This window comes from Pelophylax lessonae, assembly GCF_965119305.1.
Source record: "Pelophylax lessonae genome assembly, chromosome: 5".
In the NCBI taxonomy this organism is placed as follows: Eukaryota; Metazoa; Chordata; class Amphibia; order Anura; family Ranidae; genus Pelophylax; species Pelophylax lessonae.
In genome coordinates, this window is record NC_138772.1 from 237279066 (window position 1) to 237306105 (window position 27040).

General features: G+C 43.6%; 1 protein-coding gene across 1 annotated transcript in view; it reads right to left on the bottom strand.

The window, feature by feature from the left end:
• ADCY2 (adenylate cyclase 2) overlaps nt 1–27040 on the bottom strand; it is a gene marked incomplete at both ends in the record, with an annotated part of 1451075 nt that overhangs the window by 182859 nt on the left and 1241176 nt on the right. Inside the window, one exon of the mRNA XM_082258935.1 lies at nt 8324–8482. Coding sequence (XP_082115061.1) covers nt 8324–8482 — 159 coding nt within the window. The remainder of the gene's footprint in view (nt 1–8323; nt 8483–27040) is intronic.

Consider the following 27040-nt stretch of genomic DNA (forward strand, 5'->3'; position numbering starts at 1 on the left):
TGAATGCTAGCTTGATTGGTAAACAGATGCTCTTTACAATTTTAGCTCTCTGGTCCCATTAGAGATAACTACTGGCTTGCTCTGTTTTTCTTCTGTTTGCTCCAGTTTTGCTCTCCCTAAAAAATCGAACTCACCCACACTGCAAGTCTTGCTGAATATACCTCATGGGAGTACGCTAACAATCGCTAAAGGTGTCTTATACTTACCTCTTTTCCAATGATACTCATCAGGTGGCTTACGGAGGTATACAGAGGGGCACTCAGGGTTAAAACAAATCTGTCTTTCACATGATATCTTGGTTTTCTTTTTCCTTGAGGACAGATCACAGAGATGTCACCCATTGACTGCCTCAGCTATGCACATCTCCGGAAGGCTTCAACTTGATGAGGACTGCTTCATCCTCCCTTGATCCTTCTCCGCCATCAGGGAAGTATCCTCGGCCCGTACATTTTAATTGTGCATCTTCTAAAGGTATTGTACCTTACAACCATGAACACTGAGGTCATGCCTTATCAGCTCTTCCTGTTCTCAAACACTATAAGTGAGCTCAATGACCCCCTATTCATGTTCCAACCTCGTTGTCTTATTGTGAGCCTCCCTCTTGACAAGGACTTACATCCTCGCATTCTCATGACCCATGATGTCCATGCAGTTTTCCAAGTTGCTTTTCACCTCCTTGGCCCATCGTTTCTTTTTTTTAGGCCGCAGAACTCATTCATGTTTTCAAGTTGTTTATTTGATGTATGAGCCGTCTTCCTGTGGTTCGAGACACTTATTTTGATACACAGGAACCTACGGTACCCTTGGGTGCCATTCGGTTGCGCTTCTTCCACCGCTCCCGACAGGCTATCTTTAATATTTGATACGTATATTTTAATATTTGTGTTATAGCCTAATTTCTTAGTTGACACAGGGATTTGTCATCTGGTCAACTCGACAAGAGTTTTGTCTTTTCTTCCTTCTTCCTTTATCTTGCTCTGTCCCCTTCTCATTCACCCTCCCCCACTTAGACTTATCCCTTCCCCCTATCCCCTTACCCGTAGGATTTCAAAGATGGCTTCCTTTCACCTGGGGAAGAATCCTATGATTATTTCACATAATGCCAATGGCCTCAATATTCCTGAAAAGAGGAGGAAATTGCTGACCGAATTGAGAAAAAGTAAGGCCCAACTCGTGTTTCTACAAGAGACACACTTTAAAGCGGAGTTTCACCCGAAATTTATACTTACCTCCATGTTCTCGCTCCCGGTCACCTGAAAAACAAATGGATAATCGCAATTTTTTTTTTTTTTCACTTACCTTTTAGAGAAAATATACTCACCTTACTTCCTTCTTCCTCCCCTCGTCGGCCACGGCGATTCGTCACTTCCTGGCTTTTGCAATGATTCCTGGGAGCTGAACGTCATCGCTCCCAGGAATCATTGCGCCTGCACCAGCCCCGACGTCAGTTTCGGGGCGCGCGCGTCATTCCCTTCTAAACAGCTTCTGGGCATGCCCAGAAGCTGTGGAGGGATGACGCGCGCGACCCGGAAGTGACGTCGGGGCCGGTGCAGTGCATCGTGGGACCGAAGAAGAAGGAAGAGGACCGAAGAGGACGCGGAAGAGGATCGCGCTGGCTTCAAGCTGCCCACACCTGAGATGGCAGCGCTGGACAAGACAATTTCAAGGTAAGTATTTCTCCTGAAAGGTAAGTGCAACCCGGGACAGATCAGAGGCTAGCCATTGGGGAATGTGCTAGCCCTGACTGTCCCGGGGGTATTTTTATAAAAAAAATGTATAACCAGGGTGGAACTCCGCTTTAAAGGTAATAATATTCCTAAACTTACTGACAAACACTTTCCCACAGTCCACACTGCTTCAAACCCATTGGCAAAAACTAAGGGAGTAGCAATTTTATTCAGTAAAAATGCACCCTTTACTATTGACAAAGTACATGCTGACCCAGAAGGCAGGTTTATCTTTATAACAGGTTCTATGAACGGTCGCCCCTTGACATTAGCTAATGTCTACTTCCCTAATAAGGCACATGTGTCCTTTTGCACAAAACTCATAGATGAACTTAAAAGCTTCGCGGTTGGATGCATCATTTTGGGAGGGGACTTCAACGTCCCGCTGGACCCCCTACATGATACCTCCTCCGGCAAAACTAGCATAGCGTATAAGAAAATTAAAAAAATCTAAGATTTATTGAGGTCTTTAAGTTTAGTGGATACGTGGCGATCTTTACATCCCTCAGAGAAGGACTTTACACACTACTCAGCCCCGCATAATAAATACGCAAGAATAGACCTCCTTTTTATCTCCCAAAGAGACTTACCAGATTTACTAGAAGCCAAGATAGGACATATTGCATATCTGACCATGCTCCTATTTCAATCACAATCAACACTGACACTGTTTGTAAGCCAACATTTAATTGGAGATTGAACCCCTCACTACTAATTGATCTGAAAATTAAATCAGATATACTATTGACTATTTCGAACTATTTCCGGGAAAACTCCTCACCTGACGTTTCTCCGATCACCATCTGGGAAGCTCATAAAAGTGTTGTCAGGGGGGAGTTTATTAAATTCGGTTCAAGGAGAAAAAAGGAAAAAGAGAAGATAATCTGTGATTTGGTTTCCAAAATTTCTCGTTTGGAGGCCCAACACAAAATTTCTCTGGCTCAATCTCTTTTCCAGGAATTGTCGGACACGAGAAAAGCCCTGGCAGATATTCTCAACAACAAAACTAAAAGATCTCCCTTTTTTAACAGAGCAATCTATTATGAACATGGCGACAAAAGTAGCAAATACCTTGCCAGGGCACTTAAAGACCTTCAAACTGCGTCCCACATTCCTTTTATGAGAGATAAACAAAACAATAAAATCCATGATCCAAGATTCATTGCGGAATTGTTCCGCTCCTTCTACGAAAATCTTTACAATCTTCCTCCACAAACCCGCCCAGCTGACCTTCAGGGCTCCAGGGCTTCACTCATTACTCAATACATTAAGGATAGTGGCCTCCCTAGCCTCGCACAATCAGACATTGCTCAATTGGAAAAGGACATCTCTTCAGAGGAGGTTCAACAGGCGTTAGCTCCCCGAAGTGTGGTAAAAGCCCGGGACCAGACGGGCTAACCTCCCAATACTATAAAACTTTCGACTCAATATTAATCACCCCCTTAACGGAGACCTTGAACACTCTCTCTAAACAAGTCAAACCTTCATCCGAATTCTTAATGGCACACATTACGGTCATTCCCAAAAAAGATAAAGACCCGACCATTTGCCCTAATTATAGCTTTTGGCGAAAATTATGGCAAATAGACTCAGACCTCTGCTACATCTCATCATAGGACCAGAACAAGTAGGCTTCATGCCTGGCCGAGAGGCCAGAGATAATATCATAAAATCTCTCAATTTAATTAATGAAGCACGTAAAAATGGCCTGGAAGGCTTGATACTATCAACTGATGCTGAAAAGGCCTTTGACAGAATGGCCTGGGACTATCTCCTGGCCACCTGTCGCCACTTAGGCCTAGGCAACAATATGATGGGATGGATCGGGGCTCTTTATGTGGACCCAATAGCCAAGGTCAAAGTAAATAATATCTTCTCTACTCCGTTACACTTGAGAAATGGGACGAGACAGGGATGCCCCTTATCCCCGATTTTATTCATATTGGCTCTCGAGCCGCTGATAAGACACGTGAATGCTGAACCGGCGATCCACGGATTCCATGTAGGGGATAGGGAGTTCAAGGTCTCCGCCTAGGCAGATGACTTACTATTTTACATCACCCAACCTCACATCTCGATACCAAATTTAAACCTTAAATTTCAAACATTCAGATTTTTATCTAACTTTAAAATCAACCACTCAAAATCTGAAGCGATGGATATTTCACTGCCAGATAGCATTAAATCACTGACCCAAAGTAATTGCCCATGTAAATGGGAAACTAAGTCATTAAAATATCTAGGAATCCAGCTTACCCCTAAAATTGAATCGCTCTTTGAGGCTAATTTCATTCCCCTTTTAGGGAACATAAGTAGAGATCTTCGAAATTGGAATTCAAAAAGTTTCTCCTGGTTTGGGAGAGCGGCCATTCTAAAAATGGTAATTCTACCCAGACTACTCTACCTATTTCACGCTCTTCCGATTAAAATTCCAAATAGCTTCTTCCGTAAATTACTTACAGTTCAACGTCAATTTGTATGGGCTCTTAGGAGACCCAGAATTAGTCTGCAGACTTTACAGCGGCCTAAAGTCAGAGGGGGAATAGGCCTACCAGACTTTATCAAATATTATCAGGCTTCTCACATCACAAGGGTGGTTGATTGGCATTGCCACTCCCGCCAAAAGGACTGGGTAGATCTGGAGAGACGTTGCTCAACATTCTTCGCACATAACTTGATCTGGACAAATCCCGCTAACTATCCTTCAGAAATTAGGCAACATCCCTTGGTTAACACCACACTATCAATTTTCAATCGCATAGCATCAGATCACCAACTTGTATCAAACCCTGGGCTTATGACACCTATTACAAATAACCCTGACTTCATTCCAGGCTTAGATTTCAAAACACTAAACGCGAATCCTCAACAAATAGATGCCCCACTATGTGTTAAAGACTGCCTTATGCACTCACGTTTATTATCCTTTAAGGACTTTAACAGGTTAAAACCTAAAGGTTATACAATTTCCTTCTGGAACTACATGCAATTACATGCCTTTGTTCGAAACCAGAAACGCAAACTCCTCTTGACCAATCCGGTGATGGCTTTTGAGAAAATCTGCGGTGACCAAACGACATGTTTTAAAACTACGTCCCAGGCGTATGGATGGATATCTCACCCCTCCATTGATGCGCCGGACAAATACAAATTATTATGGGAGAGAGACCTGAATTGCACCATTTCAGATAAGAACTGGGTGAAAGCTTGTGTTTTTAAGCACAGGTGCTCTCTCAGCACAAAAATTCAAGAAACTTTATTTAAAATTCTAACGCAGTGGTATCTCACTCCGGTACAATTAAAGACTTGGTCTCCGCAGAGTTCCGATAAATGCTGGAGGTGCCTAAAAGAAAGGGGAACCTTCTTACACTTATGGTGGTCATGCACTCAAATTCAAATATTCTGGAACAAGGTCATTCACCTTATAAAAATCATCACAGGCACCGTTCTAACTTTAGATGCTGCTTGCTGCTTATTGCATGTAAACAATCTTTCCTATAAGAGATATAAACTATCTTTATCTAGACATCTGCTTAATGCGGCTAAGGCGGTCATCCCACTTCACTGGAATTCCCAAATTAAGCCTTCAACAAAGGAATGGGCCGAAAAAGTCAAACTACTTTACGAAATGGAAGAGATTGTAGCCATTAAGAAAGAAAACGACATTGCCTTCCATAAAACTTGGAAACCGTGGACAGATTTTGTCCTTTCTGATGCTTTCTCAAGTCTCATTACTCATTAATTGTGGCAGTGAAACTCTCGCATTATGGTAATGCTATCTAGCTGTTTCATCTTATGACGCTGTTGATCCTCCCATAGTTCAAAAGAAGTACCTCACAATCCTTACCCTCTCCCCTTCCCCTTCATCCCCTTTATCTTTACCTCCTTGCCTAATTTTCTCTCCCTTTTCCTACTTTCTTCCTTCCTCTGGGCTCTAAGCCTTAGGTGTAAGCCTTGGCCTATACCCTACTCATGTTCATTTACTGATTTTTACTCTATATGTGGGTTTCAGTATACAGTTAATGAGAACTTGTTCATTTGGATTCATGATGAGAGATGTTTGTAAGGGGCGCTACCTGTTTGAGCAGTTATTAAAGGAAAAAAAGGGGGTACAGAACCCCTACACAGGCTGTATGTGCACAACAAATCCCATGGTGAATAAAGTGCTTAAACCAAGCTCATACCAGGGGTGGGTGGACCACCACCCCTTTAAAAATAAATATACAGTGCTCCTGTGCCAATAAATATGTATATGTATAACTGCTCATAGAAACGTAAAATTTAAAAAGAATGTGCACAAAGTGTCATAAATAATTCAATGCTTAATAGCAGTGCCAGTGAGACATAAGTGATGTGCTACAACAAGTAAACAATGGTGTGAAACTAAAACAGAATAAAAAATCACTGACAAGTAGGTAAAAAAACTTATAAAAGCACATCCGGTGTATGATATGTACAACCGTGAATAGGTGATACTTAAAGATGTGAAGTGAGTGTGATAAAAAGTGCCAATATAAAAATGACACTCTCACCCTGTAGTCCTCCTCTGGGCGAGCAGTGCAGACAAGCCACAGAGGGGGGGTTCCCTTTCAAATGGTTCCGGGGTTCCTCCACGCTCAAGTGTGCCGCTATGGGAGTTGCCTCCCTCCAGGGAGCGGATCTATGGTACTCAAGCAGAAACAAGAGGGATCCCAATGGCGTAGTATATGGCAAAAGATAGTACAAACAGTGTAGACAGACTCACAGTTCGGACCGATCACTTCAGTTCCTCAAAGATGGATGCCGGGATGCTTCCGCGTTCCACGGCTCCGAACCACTAAGCCGGAAGTGACGTGTGGCGTACGTAGCTCCGCCCTACGCGTTTCGTCAGACGTCTACTGGAGCGGCGCCTACATTACGCCCCTGTTTTCAGGGTTGGGTTTGTGGCAGCTTACACCTGTTTTTTCATAATTTATTCGCCACTTGTTATATTTGAATATTCCATAGCGCTGGTCATATCTGTGTTCCATTGGATTCATGATGAAACCGATGTATTTCATACCGTTTCATATTTTGCACTTAACATGTTATTATATTGTTTAATGTTTGCTTGATTATTCTCAATAAAGCTTTTTATTGAAAAAAAAAAAAACATTTCTCATTTTCCTTCCACTTCACAAGTGTAGCACTGCCCCCTTAAGAGCTGCTAGTTTTTCACACTTCTGGATTCCCCTGGGTTACCCGTAGCAACTGCATGCAGAATCTTAACACTTTACTTTCTTGGCTCAGTCAATGAACAGTCTAGGGGTTGTTGTTTTTGTTGTTTTATTTAATATTGGGGTGGGAGAAGGGATGAGTGGGATACTCCAACACTTGAACTATTTACAATGCTGAGGACTTCTATCTGAGAATGCAGCCGCAGCTATATCCTGCTAGATGAATCTGAGGTAATGTTCCTTTTATTACTTATCTTCAGGGCACACACCTAGTACCCCCTTTCTATCCTCCAGCTGACACCCGTCCACTGACTACTATGCTCCAGAGTGTCCCCCTTCCTGGTCCGGCCCTTAGGCACGATCCTCTGTACTCACAATAATGCTTTCTAGGTTCTCCAGTGTCTCAACTCCTCCTAGTCAGCTCTCCTGGAACTCTGGGTTCAGCTCCACACTTCTGGCTCACCAGGCCTGCTGCCTGTGACCATACACCAACCACTGCAGAAGAGGAGGCAGCCGCTACCCTCCTTCCGGGACTCTGCTCACCAGCCAAAGACCTTGAGCACATATATACTACATTCCACAATGCACAGAGACAGCAGTCTTGTGCCAATCACTGAGGCTGTATCAAAGCCTGTGTGTCCATTAGTCAGGTTTCCTCCACTGTGCAATGTGCCTCCCCATTTGACCAGTGGGGACACTCCCTCAGACCACATGAATCACACACTGAGCACATTGAGCAGACCTAACCTACAGATCCTGCTCTCTGTTAAGCAGAGAGAATATAGAATTTACCTGCTGCTGCTCTGATAGGCAGACAGAGCCAAAAACTATACTCACTCTCTAGCACCTATCTAGGAGGGTGCTACACAAGTATGTGCCACTTTGTGTGGGTCTATCACATAAAATCCCAATAAAATGAATTTACCTTTTTTGTTGTAACATGATAAAATGTGGAAAATTTCAAGGGGTATGAATCCTTTTTCAAGGCACTGTACTCCCACTGTTGAGTTCAGGCCTATAACCATGATGTTGCTGCCAAAACTACGAGGATATCGTTTTACTGATGATGTCTGTGAGAATAGTAATTTTCTGTGAGAATAGTAATTTTCTGTAATACAACATAAAATGTAATTTAATTAAAAGGATTGCTGTTTTTAACTTCTGAAGATGCTTTAAAGAAGGACCCTCTCACTGCTGAATATTTTTTTGTAAAATGCATTTTGCATTGTTACATGTACCCCAGGGCAGTGGCCAGCTCCCCATGCCCCTTGTTTGACAATCCTTTGCCTATCAGCCTTGAAAATGGCAAGAACTGACTTTCAAGATGCACCCCTATTAATTTGAATTTGGTTTGGATTAAAGTTCGCAATTTCCAAAACTTACAATGTATATTTTTCTAACCTCATTTTTCAGATTTCGTGCTAGGAAGTGTTCAGCCACATGAGCAGGGAGCACATTCTCCAGAAGTACCCGATTCAAGTTTTCCATGGTCTCAGTTTCTTCGCGCTCCTTTTTGAACTTATTCTTCCACAGGAAGTCTAGCCTACAGTAATATTCATTCTGTTAAAAAAGGACACACAAGTAAGAAAAAGATAGGCAACTTATCCTGCAACCAAGAGGTAAGAGAAGGAGCCAAGCAAAAAAAAAATAGCATAAATGATATAATGTTTTAAATTTAAGTGGACCTATATTCAAGTTATATTGCCTGCTTAATTTGCCAACCTTAGCCCATGAATCTAGAAAGTAATAACAAAAGACCTGATATATTTAGGATTCATTTAAACTGGTGCATTTTAATGGAATTGCTACAGTGTACTAAATTGCATTTGTCATAGTTCCCCATAATGAAATTTTTTTCTGTTCCCATTTCTGTACTTAAGTGCAGTGCATTTTGAAAAATATGACTTGTCCATTTTTTTTTTTTTTTTTTAGTGCACTAGGTAGACTCACAGAAGTGAATTTCAATGCATCTAAATGCATGTAATATATGTTTTGTTGCATTGACAACAGCTATTAACAAACCTTAGTTAACAGCTGTTAACTCTATCCACTCCAACTCTTAAATTAAAAAAAATCCTTTACAAAATTAGTGTTTGGTCATCAGTAACTCATGTCAATGCACAAAGGAAATGCACATTGACACATGACAATACACCTGCCTAATGCTAGAAAAAAACTTACATGGGCATAGATATAATTAGGCCTTTACTCTATCTGACAGAACTGCTACTTTGGGTTCCTTCCAGTGCCAGTCATGTGAATAACCACTTGCTGACCACGCTATAGCCGAATGACGACTACAGTGCAGCCATCCAGTTCTGGGAGGGTGTCTATTGATGTCCTCCCGAGCATGGGCTTCTCGCGACACGTATCAGGAAGTGTCTGTGATCACTGTGTGCCTTGGACACAGCGCTTCACAGATCGGGGTAAAGAGCCAATCACATTGGTTCTTCACCACGTGATCGCTGTGTCCAATCACCAGTGATCACAATGTAAACAAAGAGGGGGTCATCGGGAGTATGATAGCTCTCCTTCCCTCATAAGGATATTGAGTGTGAGGGAAGGAGATGGATGGATTGAAGAACAGGGAGTATTTTTCATAACAGTACCCTACAGTGCCTATCAGTGCTGCCTCATCACTGCAGCTTATCAGTGCACATCGGTGCCTCTTATCAGTGCAGCCCCATCAGTGGAACTTCATCAGTAGATCCTCATCAGTGTCCATCAGTGCCACCTCATCAGTGCACATTAGTGCAGTTTATCAGCCTCATAAGTGCAGTTCAGGCTTATCAGAGCAGCCTCATCAGCACCCATCAGAGCAGCCTCATCAGCACCCATCATTGCAGCCTCATCAGCACTTATTAGTGCAGCCTCATCAGCACCCATCAGAGCAGCCTCATCAGCCGCACCCATCAATACAGCCTCATCAGCACTTATCAGTGCAGCCTCATCGGCACCCATCAGTGCAGCCACATCAGCACCCATCAGTGCAACCTCATCAGAGCAGCCTCGTCAGCACCCGTTAGTGCAGTCTCATCAGTATCTATCGATGCAGCCTCATCAGTGTACTTCAGTGCATCCTCATCCGTGCACATCAGTGCAGCCACATCTGTCCCAGTGTCCCCATCACAGCAGTGTGTCACCGTAGCCCACAGTCAACACCATGTCTAAAAAAGTCTTTACCAGTGAGGAGGCATACCAAATCTTAAGTTTGACAGCATGGATCTCTCTGTGTCTGATTCTGATTCAGAATACGAACCGTGTTAAGTAGTGGGTCTGTAACAGAATTATAGGAGGAAAAAAGTGTGCCCACCAAACAAATGCATTATGGCAAGGGGCAGGCTACCACAAGTAGTGCAGTGGCAACCACTAGAAACGGAGTACCTTTGCATGAAAGGCCAGGTATTAATGGGGTGTCACATCAGCTACAAAAGGTTAGGGCCCATGCCAGTCTCCCATATGCACTTCAAAACCCTCTATGGCTTCCCCCTTACCCAGGAGCAGCTAATATCCCCCTTTTTAAGGCCAACATGGAAAATTGCTGCAGAGAGCAGGGGCAAGGCACAGGGGTACATGATAGATTAAGAATTAGGAGGGCAAGAACAAGGCTCTGACAACAAGAAGCCAATCAGAATAGTGACACACTTGGGAAAGGGAGGAGCAGCCTTAAATAGCCACCTGGCAGCTGAACACAGGTGTAAGTGATCATAGAAACCTGCTGGCTTCTGGGAGACACCTGCTGGTGGACACTGGAACTGCAGCATTCTGCCCAGGGCAGAACAGTGCCACCAGCAGGTAAACCTAATAAAAGGAAGGCAAAAAAAAAACCCCAGCAAAGCATGATCTAAATTGCTCCAGCAGGGGAAACTAATCCTTCCTGATCCCCCAAGAGGCAATCAGATGATTCCTGGATCAACTTTACCTTTAAATGTTAGTATCCAGTTACACTATATACAATTAGGAAAGGACCTGGGCCTTTTTTAAAGCAATGTACTGAGCTGCACTGAATCAGCTCTTAAGAAAGTCTTTTTAACATTTCCACAGCTCCTACTGTGAAGAAGCCTTTCTGCATTTGGAGATTAAATCTTCTTTCCTCCAGATGTAAAGAGTGCCTCCTTGTCCTCTGTGATGACCTTAAAGCATAACTCCACTTTTGTTGAGAAAAAAACATTCCCCTCTGGGTGATCTATGTACATTGCAAGGATTTTAACAACCTTTGTTGCAGATTCATACCTTTTGTTATTCTGAAGAAATCATTGTTTGTTCCTCTGAGCCTCTGTGCTGAGTGGGTCTAATGGGAGTGGTTTCAATATTATCTGTCAGCTATGCAGCTGCAGAGAACTATTGAGGAAACCTGCTTGGCCTGCATCCCTTTAGACGTGTTGCTATTGAGAGTATCTCACCAAAAATGAATTTTTTGTTGTAGGGGATGCCTGAAATCTGAGTTGCATCTTAGGAAAACTCCTGGGAAACTTGATGAGCCAATCACAGAAGCAGGAAATTATGTTTCTGGGGTGTGTTCAGTACACATTCTGTGTACAGAGCAACTCTAAGTAGCCATATTGCCTTGCATTTTCAGAAAATTACAGTGGCTGCAGATTGAAAGGGAAAGGTAATTTTAATAACATCCAATTACAATATGACTTATGTCACAAATGTATAGGCTATATTTGTTTTCTTTATTTTCAATTTATTTTCCCATGAAAGTGGAGTTACCCTTTAACCACTTTAAGACCAGAGGATTTTCCTGCTTAATGACCAGGCCACTTTTTTCAACTTGGCACTGCGAGACTTTAACTGACAATTGCGTTGTCATGCAATGCTGTACTCAAACTACATGTATGTCCTTTTTTCTCCACAAACAGAGCTTTCTTTTGGTAGTATTTGATCACTATTATTGTAGTATTTGATATTTTTTGCGATATTAATAAAAAAAAGAGCGAAAATTTTGCGAAAAATTTACATTTTCTACTTTGACAGTTAAAAAATATCCAATATATTTAGGCAAAAATTTATTTAGCTACATGTCTTTGACAAAAAAATTCTCAATGAGTGTATTTTGAACCACTTTAAGACCGGAAGATTTTACCCCCTTCCTGACCAGGCCATATTTTTGCGATTCGGCACTGCGTTACTTTAACGGACAATTGCACGGTTGTGCAACGCTGTACCCAAATTAAATTTACATCCTTTTTTCCCCATAAATAGAGCTTTCTTTTGGTGGTATTTGATCACCTCTGCGATTTTTAATTTTTGAAAAAAAGAGCGACAATTTTCAAAAAAACGAACAAAATTTTTGCATTTTGATATATAACATTCCCCAGAAAAATGTACAAATCAAATTTTTTTTAACATTTTAGGCCAATGTGTTTTCTGCTAAATATTTTTGGTAAAAAAAATCACAATAAGCGTGTTTTGATTGGTTTGCGCAAAAGTTACTAAACTACGGGAAGGATTTGTAATTTTTATTTTTTTTTTACTAGTAATGGCGGCGATCTGCGTTTTTTTGTGGGACTGTGACATTGCGGCGGACAGATTGGACCCCTAACTGACATTTTTGATACTTTTGGGGGGACCAGTGACATTACTACAGTAATCAGTGCTAAAAATAGGCACTGTTACTGTAATAATGACACTGGCAGGGAAGGGGTTAACATTGTTGGTGATCAAGGGGTTAAATGTGTGCCTCATGCTGATGTGTGTGGGGGGAGGGGGTTGTGTGACACAGACACAGATCGCAGGTTCAGCTATGCTGAATCCTGTGAACTGTCCCTGCCTGTCACAGAGAAGGTCCGCCCACTTTGTTTACACAAGCAGGCCAATTTTCTCACTCTTTCCCCGACGATCGGGGAAGAGAGACGGCGATCGCCATCTCTCCTCCTCTGGCCCGACTCCCACTGTGTTTAAACACAGCGGGAACGAGCCTCCCGTGGCACGTGTGCACCGCCAAGACAGCAGGGAATCCAGCGACGTAGGTCTACGTCGCTAGACCCAGGGCTGCCACCTTGCTGCAGCAGCAGTCCTAAAGTGGTTAAAGTGAATAACTCAACATAAAGTTTACTATATGGACCACTTATGTATTTATCATGTTGATCATATCCCCCCTTCTCTCCTCCTCTCAAGAGAGAATGAATTAAGTATTTACCTAGAACAGGGGTAGGCAACTTTAACCACTTGCTTACTGGGCAATGCATTCCCTTTCTGCCTAGGCCAATTGTTTTAGCTTACAGTGCTTTCACATTTTGAATGACAATTACTCAGTCATGCAACACTGTACCCAAATTAAATTTGTGTGCTTTTTTTCAAATAAAAAAAGACCGAAAAAGACAAACATTTTTTTTTTTTTTTTTTTTGTGAAGAAAGTTATTGCGGTCATAAAATTTAGCAAATTAGTAATTTTTCTTCTTAAAATTTATACTGCTACATATCTTTGGTAAAAATAACCCAAATAAGTGTATATTATTTGGTCTTTGTAAAGGTTATAGAGTCTACAAGCTACGGTGCCAATCATTGAAAATTGATCACACCTTATCACAGCTGATGTACTGAAGGCTTGTCTATTTCTTGAGACACTAACGAGCCAGGAAAGTACAAATAACCCCTTTTTGGAATGGGATATTGTCAGCACAGCCAAAACATTTGCCCAACTGAATTGTCCAGGCAGAGACATGGTCAGCACAGCCATATTATTGGTCCTTTTACACTGTTACCTGCAGACACTCCATTTTGTACCGCTCTCCAGCCCTTCAAAAACATACTGCCTCCTGCTACCAGCCAGAGGTGTGGTCAGTTCATGCGGCAGGCAGAGGCATGATGGCAGTAAATCAGCAGCAGGTTGAGGGCCTCATTCAGGTAAGACCTGGGCACAGGGGTAGAGGCTTCTCCCACCCAAATCTCTTTGAAGCTTCCAAAACATTTTCTCCATCCAGAAAAACAATTCTGGAGCCCCTCACATATGTGAAACCCCTACTACAGTAGCAGGGCAACAGATCAGTCTAAACGGTAGGCAGTAGAGCAATCAGTAAAACAGGCCAGGCTCAGTTCACGTGGAAGCAGTCCAAACGGTAGGCAGAGGCAGGGTTGAAAAACAGGCCAGGGTCAGTTCACGTGGAAGGCAGTGGTATAGTTATTTGAGGAAGCATGGAAAATGGTCAGCACAGATGATGAAAATGAGGAAATTATTAAAAATATGGGCTAATATTTTAGGGATGTGTGATAAAGTTGAAAGCATTCTCCAATGCACAGGCCGGGTTGGGAGGGACACTGGGGACAATGGTAGCTGGTATCTCTTCGAAAATCCTCTTTTGCTGCATACACAACATCGGTTTTTGCCTGCTTCAGATGATGGAATGTTGTCCGGGAAGTTTCGCTCATGAAGTTGGCTAACAGCATCAGAGCGAAGGTTTTCTAGGGGGGTCTTTGTTGATAGATGAAGGACGTGACAATTTCTTTGATGAATTTTAAGAATGGGAGGGGCTTTCTGTGGATTTGGTGTAGATAATATATGCATTACAAATGGCCAAATTAATTATATAAATCGCTACTTTCTTGTACCAGAAACGGGACCTCCTTGTTGCCAATTAGGGCTGAAGCATTTGGTCATTGAAATTCACCCCCCCCCCCCCCCATCATATATACATTCCTGCTATCCTTCCACCGCAAAAGGCCAGCGATTCGTTTCTTCTCAAAGTTGCTTTTTACCCCTTTGCATTTTTTGTTGACTAAACATTGTGGGAAGCCCTTCTTGTTTTTTTCTGGTGGTTCAGCAGGCCAGAGTTTTTGCAAGGTGTAGGTGTTTGAAAAGCAGCAGGCTGGTATAGTAGTTATCCAGGTATATGTGATAACCTTTGTGCAGCAGTGGGTATGTCAGGTCCCATACAATTTTTCTGGCTGTGGCCATGTAGGCTGGGGGGCTGGAGCTGGGAATCTCTTACTTCATATATGCAGAAATCATACAGATATCCTGTGGCTCTTTCACATAACTTATAAAATTTGATCCTTATATTGAGCCCTTTTGCTAGAAATATATTGTTTTACTCCTAGCATGTCTGTAAAGTGTACCAGGGACTCATCCACACATATGTTCTGATCAGGGACATAAAGTTCTGCAAATCTTATGGAAAAAAACATTTATGAGTGGGCAAATTTTACATAATTTGGATAGTTTCAGGGAGGGCACTGGGTGTTATCACTGAAGTGAAGGAAGAGCATAATCATCTCATATGGGACCTGGACATCACGGCAGAATAAATGGGCATTTGGTGGATGGGGTTGGTGGACCAGTAGGCATATCCTTAATTTTTTTTTTGTAAGCCCCATGTTTATGGTAAAGCCCATAAACAATTTGAACTTCTCCAAAGTCAAATATCTCCACTCAAATGGATGGGCATAGGATGATTGGGGGTTGTTTGCAATATACTGCTGGGCATAATGATTGGTCTGGTCCACAATAAATTACAGCAAAGTGTTGAGCAAAAATAACTAAAGAAAATCAATTCCTGAGAAATTCTCAGTATTGGCCTGCACACCTGGCTGTTTGGTGAAATGCTTGCTAATTCCAAGTTGGAAGGCAGCCATTTTGGGTTGGCAAGAGCATCTGGGAGGTATGTAGTGGCTCTGACTCTTAAGGGGTGTGACACTCCAGTGCTGGTAGTTGGAGGATTTGAAATTCCTGCGCTGGAACTTGGGGATGATACTGCAGCGCTGGTGCTGGACCTGGGCATTTGATCCTGGGGTCAATTGCTGGTGACAGTGCTGGTACTGAGCCTGGGCATTTGATCCTGGGGTTTCCAGAGTGCTGTGCCTGGTTGCCTGGTTTCCAGAGTGATGTGTCCTTTTAGGAGGGACTTATTCTTCACCTGATTTGGTCGCCAATCCACTGCTATCAATTGGTTCAAATTCGGAATAAAAATCTGCCGAGATAATTCATCCACTTCACAGGTGGGGGTCTAGTATAATCACAACTCCAAGGTAAACTTCAAAACGTCAAACCTGCCCACCGCTTGGTACCTCTACACGTTATGCCAAATCCATCATGGCGTAACTTTTCTCCTCCAGTTGAAGCCATGACGGATATGGTGTAACGCGTAGAGGTAGCAGTGGGCAGGTTTGACGTTTTGAAGTTTACCTTGGAGTTGTGATTACAAAAAGCTGTTTTTATTTCATCAAATGTGAGTTTGAAATTTGAAGTTGGGATCTGTGTTTATGCCTCCTGAATGAGTTGATACTGTACCATTGGAGATTTTTAAAAATGTTTTATATGTCCTAATCCTTTTGGGCCAACTCTGAGTATGCTAGAGCGATCTATTAAATGGATGGCTTTAATCTAGCTGCTCTGCAACTGCCTGAGACCCCTTGAGGGTGAAATATGAAAGTGAGCAGACACTTCATCTGGTGATAGTAGCACATCATTTTAAGGAGTGGATGCACACGGAATGACTCACTGGCTGTTTCTTCAATAGAGACTTTTTTTGGACTTTATATACTGCACATTTGCACTATTAGAGTGGTTACTTACGGTATTTATTTGTAATTTTTTTCACTTTGGATTCATCCGTTTTGTTTGCACCTTAATACACATGAGATGGGGTTCTCTCCATTATATTGCACTTTATAAGGTGTTTTACCTATTTGGCACTTTATTTAATATGCTATAATTATTTTACACTTCTACACTGATATTTTTTACCAATTTTTATAAAAGCGGTATCTTAATTTTTTCTGATATGCAATTGTTTTATTCAGGTTTTTTGTCTTGGTAGCACCATTTTTTTATCAGGGTCTTGTCTCTGCTTCACATTGCACTTTATTAAGTCAATACCTATATCTGTTATATCAATTGGTTGCTATATTGATCAGCTGGCATGGCACTGCTCACGAACTATAAATGACAGGGACACAAAACTTGGGGAGCACCGAGAAGGAACCCAGGACTACAACATATCTATACATTTTAAAAGTGGGGTATGCCTGTACACTAAACTGACTGCACTAAATTAACTCAACACACTATCCACTAACTCCCTGCCTAATCTCTATTATAACACAATATACACGTCTGCCATGTCAGTGCAGCCTTATATAGAGTGGGGCGTGGGCTTATCTCCTGAGCCATAATTGGCTAAAGGCACCCTGCCTTTGGCCAAACATGGCTCTGACAGGACATTGTGCTGTAAATGGCCTAAGCATACAGGTCAGGTGCATGCTTTGGCCAATCATCAGCAATCACTGCAACAGCGCAGTGCATTATGGGGCGCTCAACGGCGGGCGAACTCCCCGCCTCGCGCCCCATTTGTTTTTGTGTTCAGCTGCGTTTTACTCAAACCTAAAGCCCTTCCTATTATATACACACACACACACACACACATTAACACATGTTTTACAATGACACAGCCACAACTTTATTATTTGCTCTTATTAGGTGCTGTATTTATTTTTGCTGGGTAGCCACTTCTAGATAGGCTGAAGAAGAAGTGACTTGCTTTGAAACGCATCCCTATCTCCCAGCGGTGTCAGGGATCCTCTCCATCTGGGCTCCGGCTTCCATCCCTGGTTGGGTTGACTTCCTGCAGCAGCAGCTTCATCCTGCCGTGCTCTTCTCCCCCTGCTTACAGTCAGAGCAGGGGAATGTCAAAGTGGCTCTGGGCTCCAGAGGCAGCAGCTTTGATCTTTCCTGCTTTGCAAAAGCTTCCCCTTTGTGAGTGTGTTTTTAATCATTAATAAATATTGTTTACTACACTATGGATGTTGCGCTTGTCCTTTTCCTTTTGTTTCCACGTTGTCCCAGCAATCACCCATGGCTGCTTCAAACTGCACCTTCTAGCTAGTAATCTGGCAATATGTATAGTCTATTGGGCTACCCGCCTCATTGTTTATATTTTGTCTCTCAGTTTTACTTTTGCAATCATATTTTATGGTTTGTTACATTGCCACTCATACATTTCCTTGAGACTCTTTCATTCCCACCAATAAGGTAATCGCCACCACACTTTTATACAGATTTTGCCCTCTGAAGAGCACTCTGCAGCAAATAGCTCTTCAGAGAGCAGTTGACAGGGATTGAGGAGATGTTGTGTGTGTGGCCTGTTTAACATTTTATACAATACTTGCTTTGCAGTGGGCTTGACAATTATCCCTCTGGGGTCATGCACTGCTGGGCAGTTTTCCCTGCCCCATACTTATAGTTTTGAACAGCAGTAGCTGGATACAGTAAGTTTAAATTATTTCTAATTTCCTTAAAGTATTTCTAATTGCTTTTCTTAAATTGTTTACTTTGTTAACCTTGTAGATTCTAAGCTATGAAGGTAAAGGAACCAACAGAGGGTCCATACTGGCGCAAATAAAAAAAACAAAAAAAAAAAAAATAAATATCAAAATCAAATAAATGCACGTTTTAAAGTGTATTATTATTTTTATTATACAGGGTTTATATAGCACCAACAGTTAGTGCAGCGCTTAACAAAATGAAGGCAGACATTACAGTTACAAAACAATTTGGTACAAAAGGAATCAGAGGGCCCTGCTCGTTAGAGCTTACAATCTAAAAGGGAGGGTCAATTGATACAAAAGGTAATAGCTGTGGGGGATGAGCTGACGGAGAAAGTGAAACAGTGTATTATTTAGAAGCCGGATAGGCTTCTTTAAAGAGAAGGGTTTTCATGGATTGTCTAAAGATGGATAGCTTAGGGGACAGTCGGACAGAGTTTCAAAGGATGGCAGAAGCTCTGGAGAAATCCTGGAGGCGAGCATGGGAGGAGGTGACAAGGGAGCTAGAGAGCAGGAAATCCGAAGAGAGCAGATTGGTTGATATTTTGAGATCAGGTTGGTGATGCAGTTGGGGGCAGAGTTGTGGATTGCATTGTAAACTATTGTTAGTACTTTGAACTGTATTCGTTGGGTGAGTGGAAGCCAGTGAAAGGATTGGCAGAAAGGGGTGGAGGACACTGAATGGTTGGTAAGGTGGAAGAAACTTGCAGCAGCATTCATTATGGTCTATGTAAAGGTAATCCAATAAGAAGGGAATTGCAGTAGTCGAGGCGAGAGATAACCAGGGAGTTAAATAGAAGCTTGGTGGTATCGTTGGTGTATTCTAGAGATAATCTAAGGCAGCATGATTTGGACAGGGATTGGATGTGGGCCTGAAGAGCCCTAGCACTCTGGCATGTGTAAGGACCGATAGTTGTTCCATTGATCTTGACAAAGAATTAAGGGGAAGGGGCATGTGGGGGGAAAAAAATTATGAGCTCGGTTTTAGATAAATTCAGTTTAAAGGAAGTGGTGTGACATCCAGGCTAATATGTCTGTTAGTAAATGAGTGATGTGGGAGGAGACTGATGGGATAAGCTGAGGGGTAGAGAGGTAGATTTGGGTGTCATCAGCATAGAAATGGTAGTAGAAGTCATGGGAGGCTATTAGCTGACCCAGGGAGGAGGTGTAGATGGAGAATAGAAGAGGTCCAAGGACAGAATCTTGGGGGACCCCAACCGTAAGAGGAGTTGCAGAGGAGTAAGTGGAATTGTAAATGACACTGAAGGTGCAGTGAGATAGGAAAGATTCGAACCAACAGAGAGCACAGTCACGGAGACCAAGCAAATTTCGTTTTTTTGAGGAGGAGGGGGTGGTCAACTGTATCAAAGGCAGCAGAGAGGTCCAAGAGTAAGAGTAGTGACCTTTGGTTTTAGCTATTAGTAAGTCATTTGTGAGTTTTTTGTTTTTTTTTATATCCAGAAAAAACGTTATTAAACTTTATAAAAAGCAAAACATAACAGAGTCCAGATCAGACAGATCACAATCTATAAGGATCATAGATATAACAAACGTCAATAGAACAAAAACCATACATCAGACACCTCCACATAGATAGTTATAAGCAAGCTAGAATCCACCATAGCTGCCCACACCCCGCTGTTATCCAGCATAATGAGCGGCCAGGAGCAGAACACCAGACAAATCCGATCTATTCTGCAACCCCCAACCTTCACGCCACCCCAGCCATGATATTGTCAAGTATCAGTTCTACCGGGGCCAGTCCCGGCACAGCCAGCCAGGGAGCCCATATCCTCTCACATTTACCCTGACCGCCCCTATGTTGATATATGTACTTCTCCAATCTAAGTGTGTCTCCCATTGCAGCAAACCATTCCTTAACCAAAGGGGCTTTCAGGGAGATCCAGTGCCGCAGAAGTAATTTCCTTGCCTGGAACAAAGCCCGGCCAATAGCCTTCTGAGCCGGCACAGAGGCCTGAACACCACCCATGATGCCCAGCAAGCATACCTTAGGATCCTCCGGCAACTGGACCCTGTACGCCCCGGAAAGCGTATCAAGCACACCCTTCCAATACATATGAAGTTTGGGGCACCTCCATAGGAGATGCATCAAATCCCCATGATCTCTCATACATCTGCTACACGTTGGGGAGTCTCTCCTGCCCATCCTATGTAACCTGGCAGGGGTGTAGTGAGTTCTGTATAAAATATGCAATTGAGACAATATTTGAGCCACATTCAGGGAGCTCAACTGCACTGCCTGTAAAGCCTCCTCCCATTGTTCATCCTCAAACACTTCCACATCTCTCTCCCATTTTAGGACCATGCGCAGCGGATGCCGGTCCATAAAGGAAACCAACAGCAGAGAGTAGCAGTGCGATATAAATCCCTAAAAATTGTCAACAGTGGACATAAAATGAAATACTGGTGCTGGGGAATGTACCAATAAGTCGTCCCTCGTCTGAGCCCTAATCGCATGCTGAAGCTGGAGGTAATAAAAATGCACGGACTGAGGAAGACGAAACGCCTCCCTCAGCTCATCAAAGGAACGGAGCACTCCCTTGCCGAATATGCGTTTCAGATGGGAGATTCCATACACCAACCACCTGGCGCCATAGGGTATCTTAGCCACCCCTGGGTACCTAGCATTCTCTCAAATAGGACTGAGTCCTGTGTATCCCGCCACATGCAGTAGGTGGCGAGCCTTATTCCATGTTTTTTGCATGAGGACATATGTTGGGAACTTTTTACTAGATTTCACCAGCCGCAAAGATTCCAAGAGGGCCGCTACTTCCCCCCAACCCACAGTATGGGCCAAAAGGCCTGCAACTGATCCTTCCCCTCTCTCACTCATGGCACGGGCAATGTGCTGTGAGGCCAGGTAACACAACCATGGATTAGGTACCGCTAACCCTCCCAAGTCCTTAGGTCGCTGAAGGTGTTCCAGCTTAATCCTGGGGTGTTTGGATAACCATAAAAGGGACCGAAAGATGGAATGGACAATGCGAAACAAACACAGGGGGACAATTACCAGGGAGTTATGGAGAGCATATAATAGTTGAGGCATAAGAATAATTTTTATAAGGTTGGCTCTGCCGGCCAATGACAGGTGCAGCCTAGACCAAATTTTAACTTTTCCCGGAATCGCGCAAGTAAAGGGGTTAAATTAAGGCACGCATAATCCAATGGCTCCGGGGTTACCTGTATTCCCAAATATCAAAATTCAGAGGAAAGGGGAATCCCAGCCACTCCCACATTCTGGCCACCCTGGGTATCATCCAATAACATCAGGGAGGACTTAGACCAGTTGATAAGTAATCCCGAGTAAGAGCCGAAGTCTGTTATGACAGCCATCGCCTCTGACAGGGAGCTAGAAGTATCGCCCAACATCAGCATAGTGTCATCAGCGTACAACATAATCTTTTCCTCCAGAGTGCTATACCGAAAACCCACTATCCCCTGATTGGACCTGATAAGGGCAGCAAGGGTTTCTATAGCCAGGGCAAAGATTAGGGGGGACAGGGGGCACCCCTGCTGAGTACCCCAATGGAGGGAGAACAAGCGAGACATTCTTCCACCTTCCCTAATAGCGGCCATAGGGGCATGGTATAGGAGTTTAACCCAGGAAATAAAGTTCTCTCCTCATCCAAACCTGGTCATAACCACCCATAAGTAGTCCCATTCTACATTATCAAACGCTTTTTGCGCATCAAGTGATAGTAATGCTCTCTGGTCCCCGTTGTCCCCGCCGGGGACTGTAAGTTCAAAAACAGTCGACGGAGATTGATGGAGGTTGACTTCTGCGGCAAAGCCTGATTAATCAGAGTGAACAATGAATGCAACCACCTGATTAAGCCGCAGAGCCAGGGCCTTTGCCAGAATCTTTATGTCACTTTGGAGAACAGAAATAGGATGGTAGGCGCTGGGGTCCAAACCATCCTTGCCCGGTTTTAACAGAAGGACAATGTTAGCCTTACACATCGAGGGAGGCAGCCGCATATTCTGTTTCGCCTCTAGAAAGACCTCCAGAAGATGAGGCAGTGTCTCCTCAGCATATTCTTTATAAACCTCCATCGGTATGCCATCCTCCCCAGGTGCCTTAGAATTGGAGAAAGCAGATGAAGCACATTGTAGTTCCTCCAGAGTCAGAGGAGCCTCAAGCAGGGCCCTCTCCGACTCCGACAAGGAAGGCAGTGGAATTAACTACACGACCCTCACCACTCCTCAAAGCCCCTATTGCCGGTGATGCCTGGAGAGAGTGGGCTATCCTGGCCAAAAGCCTCCCCGTATACTCCCCCTCCTCATAGTAAGCCTGGCGTTGAAAAAATATTTTCCTCTCTGCTCCAGAGGTATTAATGCACAAAAGAGCCTCCTAAGCAGCCAGCCAACCCTCCCTGTTAGTCTCAGAGGAACCTGCTATATATTGGGCCTCAAGGCGAGCCGCCAACTCCTCCACCTGTACCCCCTGAGCAACTGTGTTTTTCTTTATGGCCTGAACTTCAGTAATAAAGATACCCCTCAGGTATGCCTTAAAATCCTCCCACTGGAGCCCCCCTCCCCCTCAGCAGTGTGCACCTCCCAAAACTCCCTCATCTTGGTTTTAACCCGATCATGAGAGGGGAACAGGTGTAATCAGTTTCCAGGGAGCCCTCTGCAAGGTGGCGCTCGGCTGCACCTTCAGGCCCAGCAACAGAGGGGAGTGGTCTGACACTCCCCTGGGATCATAGCGGATATCCGCAACATATCTGAGAGCGGACGAAGAACAGAGGCACAGATCAATATGGAATAAGGACATGTGTGTTTTAGAAAAGCATGAAAAGACCCTGGTACCCAGATGCCGCAACCACCAGAGGTCAATCCAACCCAGTTCCTCAGCAAACTTCGCCAAGGCTGATCGACCCGTGCCTCCACTCCCCACCGTCCCAGAATGTCGATCCAGTTGAGCATCAAATACACAATTAAAATCACCCATAATATATACCGGTACTTCTGGATGTTTCATTAGGTATAACACCAGCGTTCTGAGAATTTTACTGTGGAACGGTGGTGGTATATAAATGAAGGCTAGAATGCAGTGCACAGTATACAATTTACAGTAGATAAACACAAAGAGTCCCTCACTGTCAACTAGGCTATGATGTTCTTGGAAGTCAAGAGACCTATGAACCAGCACACTCACTCCTCGTATGTAGGAGGTGTGCATAGAGTGGTATTCCCACCCCACCCAAGCATAGTGCAAACAAGAGCATGATTCAGCATCCAGGTGGGTTTCTTGCAGCGAACAAATGGCTGGGAAGTGCCTGCGTAAAGCAGCCATTTGTGAGTTTTAGGAGAGAAGTTTCTGTGGAGTGCTGCCAGGGAAATCCAGACTGAAGGGGATCAAGAAGGTTTTTCTCAATGAGGTGCTTGCTCAGTCGGTTGTAGACTAAACGTTCAAGGAGTTTGAAGGCAAAGGGGAGTAAGGAATCGGGTCTTAGGTTGTTAAGATTGGTGGGGTCTAGTGAGACTTTCTTTGGTTTGGGATTGACTAGTGCATGTTTTAGAGGGTTGGAGAAGATGCCAGTGGAGAGGGAGAGGTTGAAGATATGAGTTAGAGAGTCTAGGATAGAGCCAGAGGGTGACTGTAGTATTTAAGAAGTAACAGGGTGCAGGGGGCAGGAAGTTAGGTGGGCATTAGAAAAAAAGTTTAATGACTTCCTCTACAGTAGTTGGGCTAAACAAGGGAACAAGGAAAGTATTGGTTGTGCAGGAGGACAAGGAGTGTAAGGTGAGGGAGATATCTGTAGAGTAGAGATCTCCTCACGGATTGTATCAATCTTATTTTTGAAGTGATTGGCAATCTCTTGGACAGTAAGTTAGTGGGTGGAGGTAATGGAGGACAAAGTAGAGCGTTGAAGGTAGAAAAGAGTTGACAGGGACTGTGTGAGAGGGTGTTAATGAGGTGATAAAATAGGTCTGTTTGGCAGTGTGGAGGCAGGAATTGTATTTTTGGAGGGCAGATTTATATTAGGTGAAATCTTGCTGTGACTTAGTCTTACGCCACAGACACTCAAGAGCACGGCTACGTTTTTTGAGGCTTCTGGTATCGTCTGTCTGCCAGGGTTGTAGCGGTCAGGGCCTGATTCTGTGCGTAGTGAGGGGGGCGAAGGTATCCAGGGTGGATGACAGTGAACAGTTGTAGACAGAAGTGGCCAGGTTGGGGCAGGACAGGGTAGAGACAATCTGTAGCAGAAAAAAGGCGAAGAAGTGAAGGGTTAAGATGGCAAAGGTTTCAACGAGTAATTGTTTGGTATTTGGAAGGCAAGGGAGAGGACAAGGAGAGAGTGAAACTAATGAGGTGTTGATCAGAGAGAGGGAATAGAATGTTGAGAGGTTGCGAGGAGGTGAGAGGAGTTGATAAGTGCAGTAATAAGGGGAGGATAGGAGTGAGGGTGATATATACAAGCTGTGGGGAGGAGAAGAGGGGTGAAGGAGAGAGAGTTTAAGGAGAAAGGATGCGAATATGAGGAGAATTAATAAACCTGCAATATCAATAAAACCAAAATAACCATGTTCCTATAGATATATAAATCATAAATTAAACATCACCACAGTAAATATACAAATACATAAAAGTGACTCTACATTTATCCAAGGAGCAAATAATGTCTTTTGTGAGTATATTATTATTATATAGTATTTACATAGCGCCGACAGTTTACGCAGCGCTTTACAACTTGAGGGTAGACAGTACAAATACAATACGCTTTAATACAGTAGGAATCAGAGGGCCCTGATCGTTAGAGTTTACAATCTAAGAGGGAGGGTCAAGAGATACAAGGGGTAATAACTGTGGGGGATGGGCTGATGGAGAAAATAAAAGTACAGTTGTGAGGTGGTTGCCAGATAGGCTTCTCTGAAGAGATGTGTTTTCAGGGATCGTCTGAAAGTAGACAAATTAGAAGATAGTCGGACAGATGGGGATAGAGCATTCCAGAGGATGGGAGAAGCTCGGGAGAAGTCCTGGAGGCGAGCATGGGAAGTGGTTACAAGGGAGCCAGAGAGCAGGAGGTCCTGGGAGGAACGAAGAGAACGAGTTGGTTGGTATTTTGAGACCAGATTAGTGATGAAGCTGGGCGCCAAGTTATGGATGGCTTTGTAGGTTATGGTTAGTAACTTGAATTTAATTCATTGGTTGAGTGGCAGCCAATGGAGGGATTGGCAAAGAGGGTTAGCAGACACAGAGTGGTTTGCAAGGTGGATGAGCCTGGCAGCAGCGTTCATGATGGACTGAAGGGGGGATAGTCTTTTTAAAGGTAAGCCAATGAGAATGGAGTTTCAGTAATCGAGACGAGAGATGACCAGGGAGTGGATTAGAAGCTTTGTGGCATCATTGGTTAGGAAGGGACGTATCTTGGAGATGTTGCGGAGGTTGAGGCGGCAAGCTTTGGACAGTGACTGAATGTGTGGTTGAAATGATAGTTCAGAGTCCAGGATTATACCTAGGACCTTGGCATGGGTGGACAGGTTGATAGTTGTGCCGTTGATGTTGACAGAGAAATCAGGGGAAGAGGACCGTGGGGGAGGAAATATCATGATGACCTCAATTTTGGATAGGTTGAGTTTGAGGAAGTGAAGTGACATCCAGGCTGATATGTCTGTTAGTAAGCTGGTGATGTGTGAGGAGACTGAAGGACCCTGATTGACATTTTTGACACTTTTGGGGGTACCAGTGACATTACTACAGTAATCAGTGCTATAAATATGCACTGTTACTGTAAAGGGAAGGGGTTAACTTTATTGGTGATCAAGGGGTTAAGTGTGTCCCTAGGGGCATGATTCTAACTGTTAGGGGGCGTGGCTAGTGAAGTAATCACAGAGACACACGATCCTACATAGCAGGATCGCATAGCCTCTGTCATTACTTCAGGGAGAATGACAGACGGCTGTGTTTACATCAGCCGTCTGTCTTTCTCCCTCTCCTGTGGGAGATGGCAAGTGGCCGGGGGACATCGGAGCCGCCGGTCACACGCGCTGGGTAGGCAGTCGAACGAGCGGGGGTGGGAGCGCACCACCGGCGGCGCGCTTGCCCCCTACAGGTTCGTGGGCGAGCGACGTAGTACTACGTCACTTTGCCCAGGAGAGGCTGACTGCCGCAGTAAATAGTCGTGCGGCAGTCAGCAAGTGGTTAAATAATTTATTTTAAAAAATTGCATTGCACTTACGTATAGAAAGACAAAGATCAGCATGTAAAGTATTGGGAACGCCGGTATGTATTCTCAAGATACATCATTTCCGGTCAGCTGGAACGCAGGTGGAGTGCAAATCGGCGTTCCCAATACTTTATACCCTGATCTTTGTCTTCCTATATGAATGTGCAATACAATTATTTTGGACCAGAGAAGGGCCAGTGCAAGGATTTTTGTCTACTGTACTTAGGTGAAAGTACATTTTGCTGCCCTCCCTTCCCCACTGTCCTTTCGCCACCCCCTCTCCTCACTGTTCTCCCACCACAGCAGTACTGGAGCCATTTTATACAATTTTAGTTTACATGTTTTAAAAATCATTTTAGGCCTAAAACCCCCAAAATATTATTTGTATTTTTTTGAAAGCAGACGCCCTAGAGAATAAAATGTTGGTAGTTCTAATTTGTTATACTACATGACATTAGCGCAAGATTTTATTAGAAATACATTTAATTTCTGGGCACATAAATGCAATTTATTATCTATTTTTTTTGTAAAGTATAAAAGATGAGATTGTGCCAAGTAAATAGATACCAATGACAAACCTTAAAATTGCGTGTGCCCGCAACACTTTAAAAGCCTCTACAGGTCATCAGTTAAGAGTTACACAGGAGCGTAATTGCTCTCA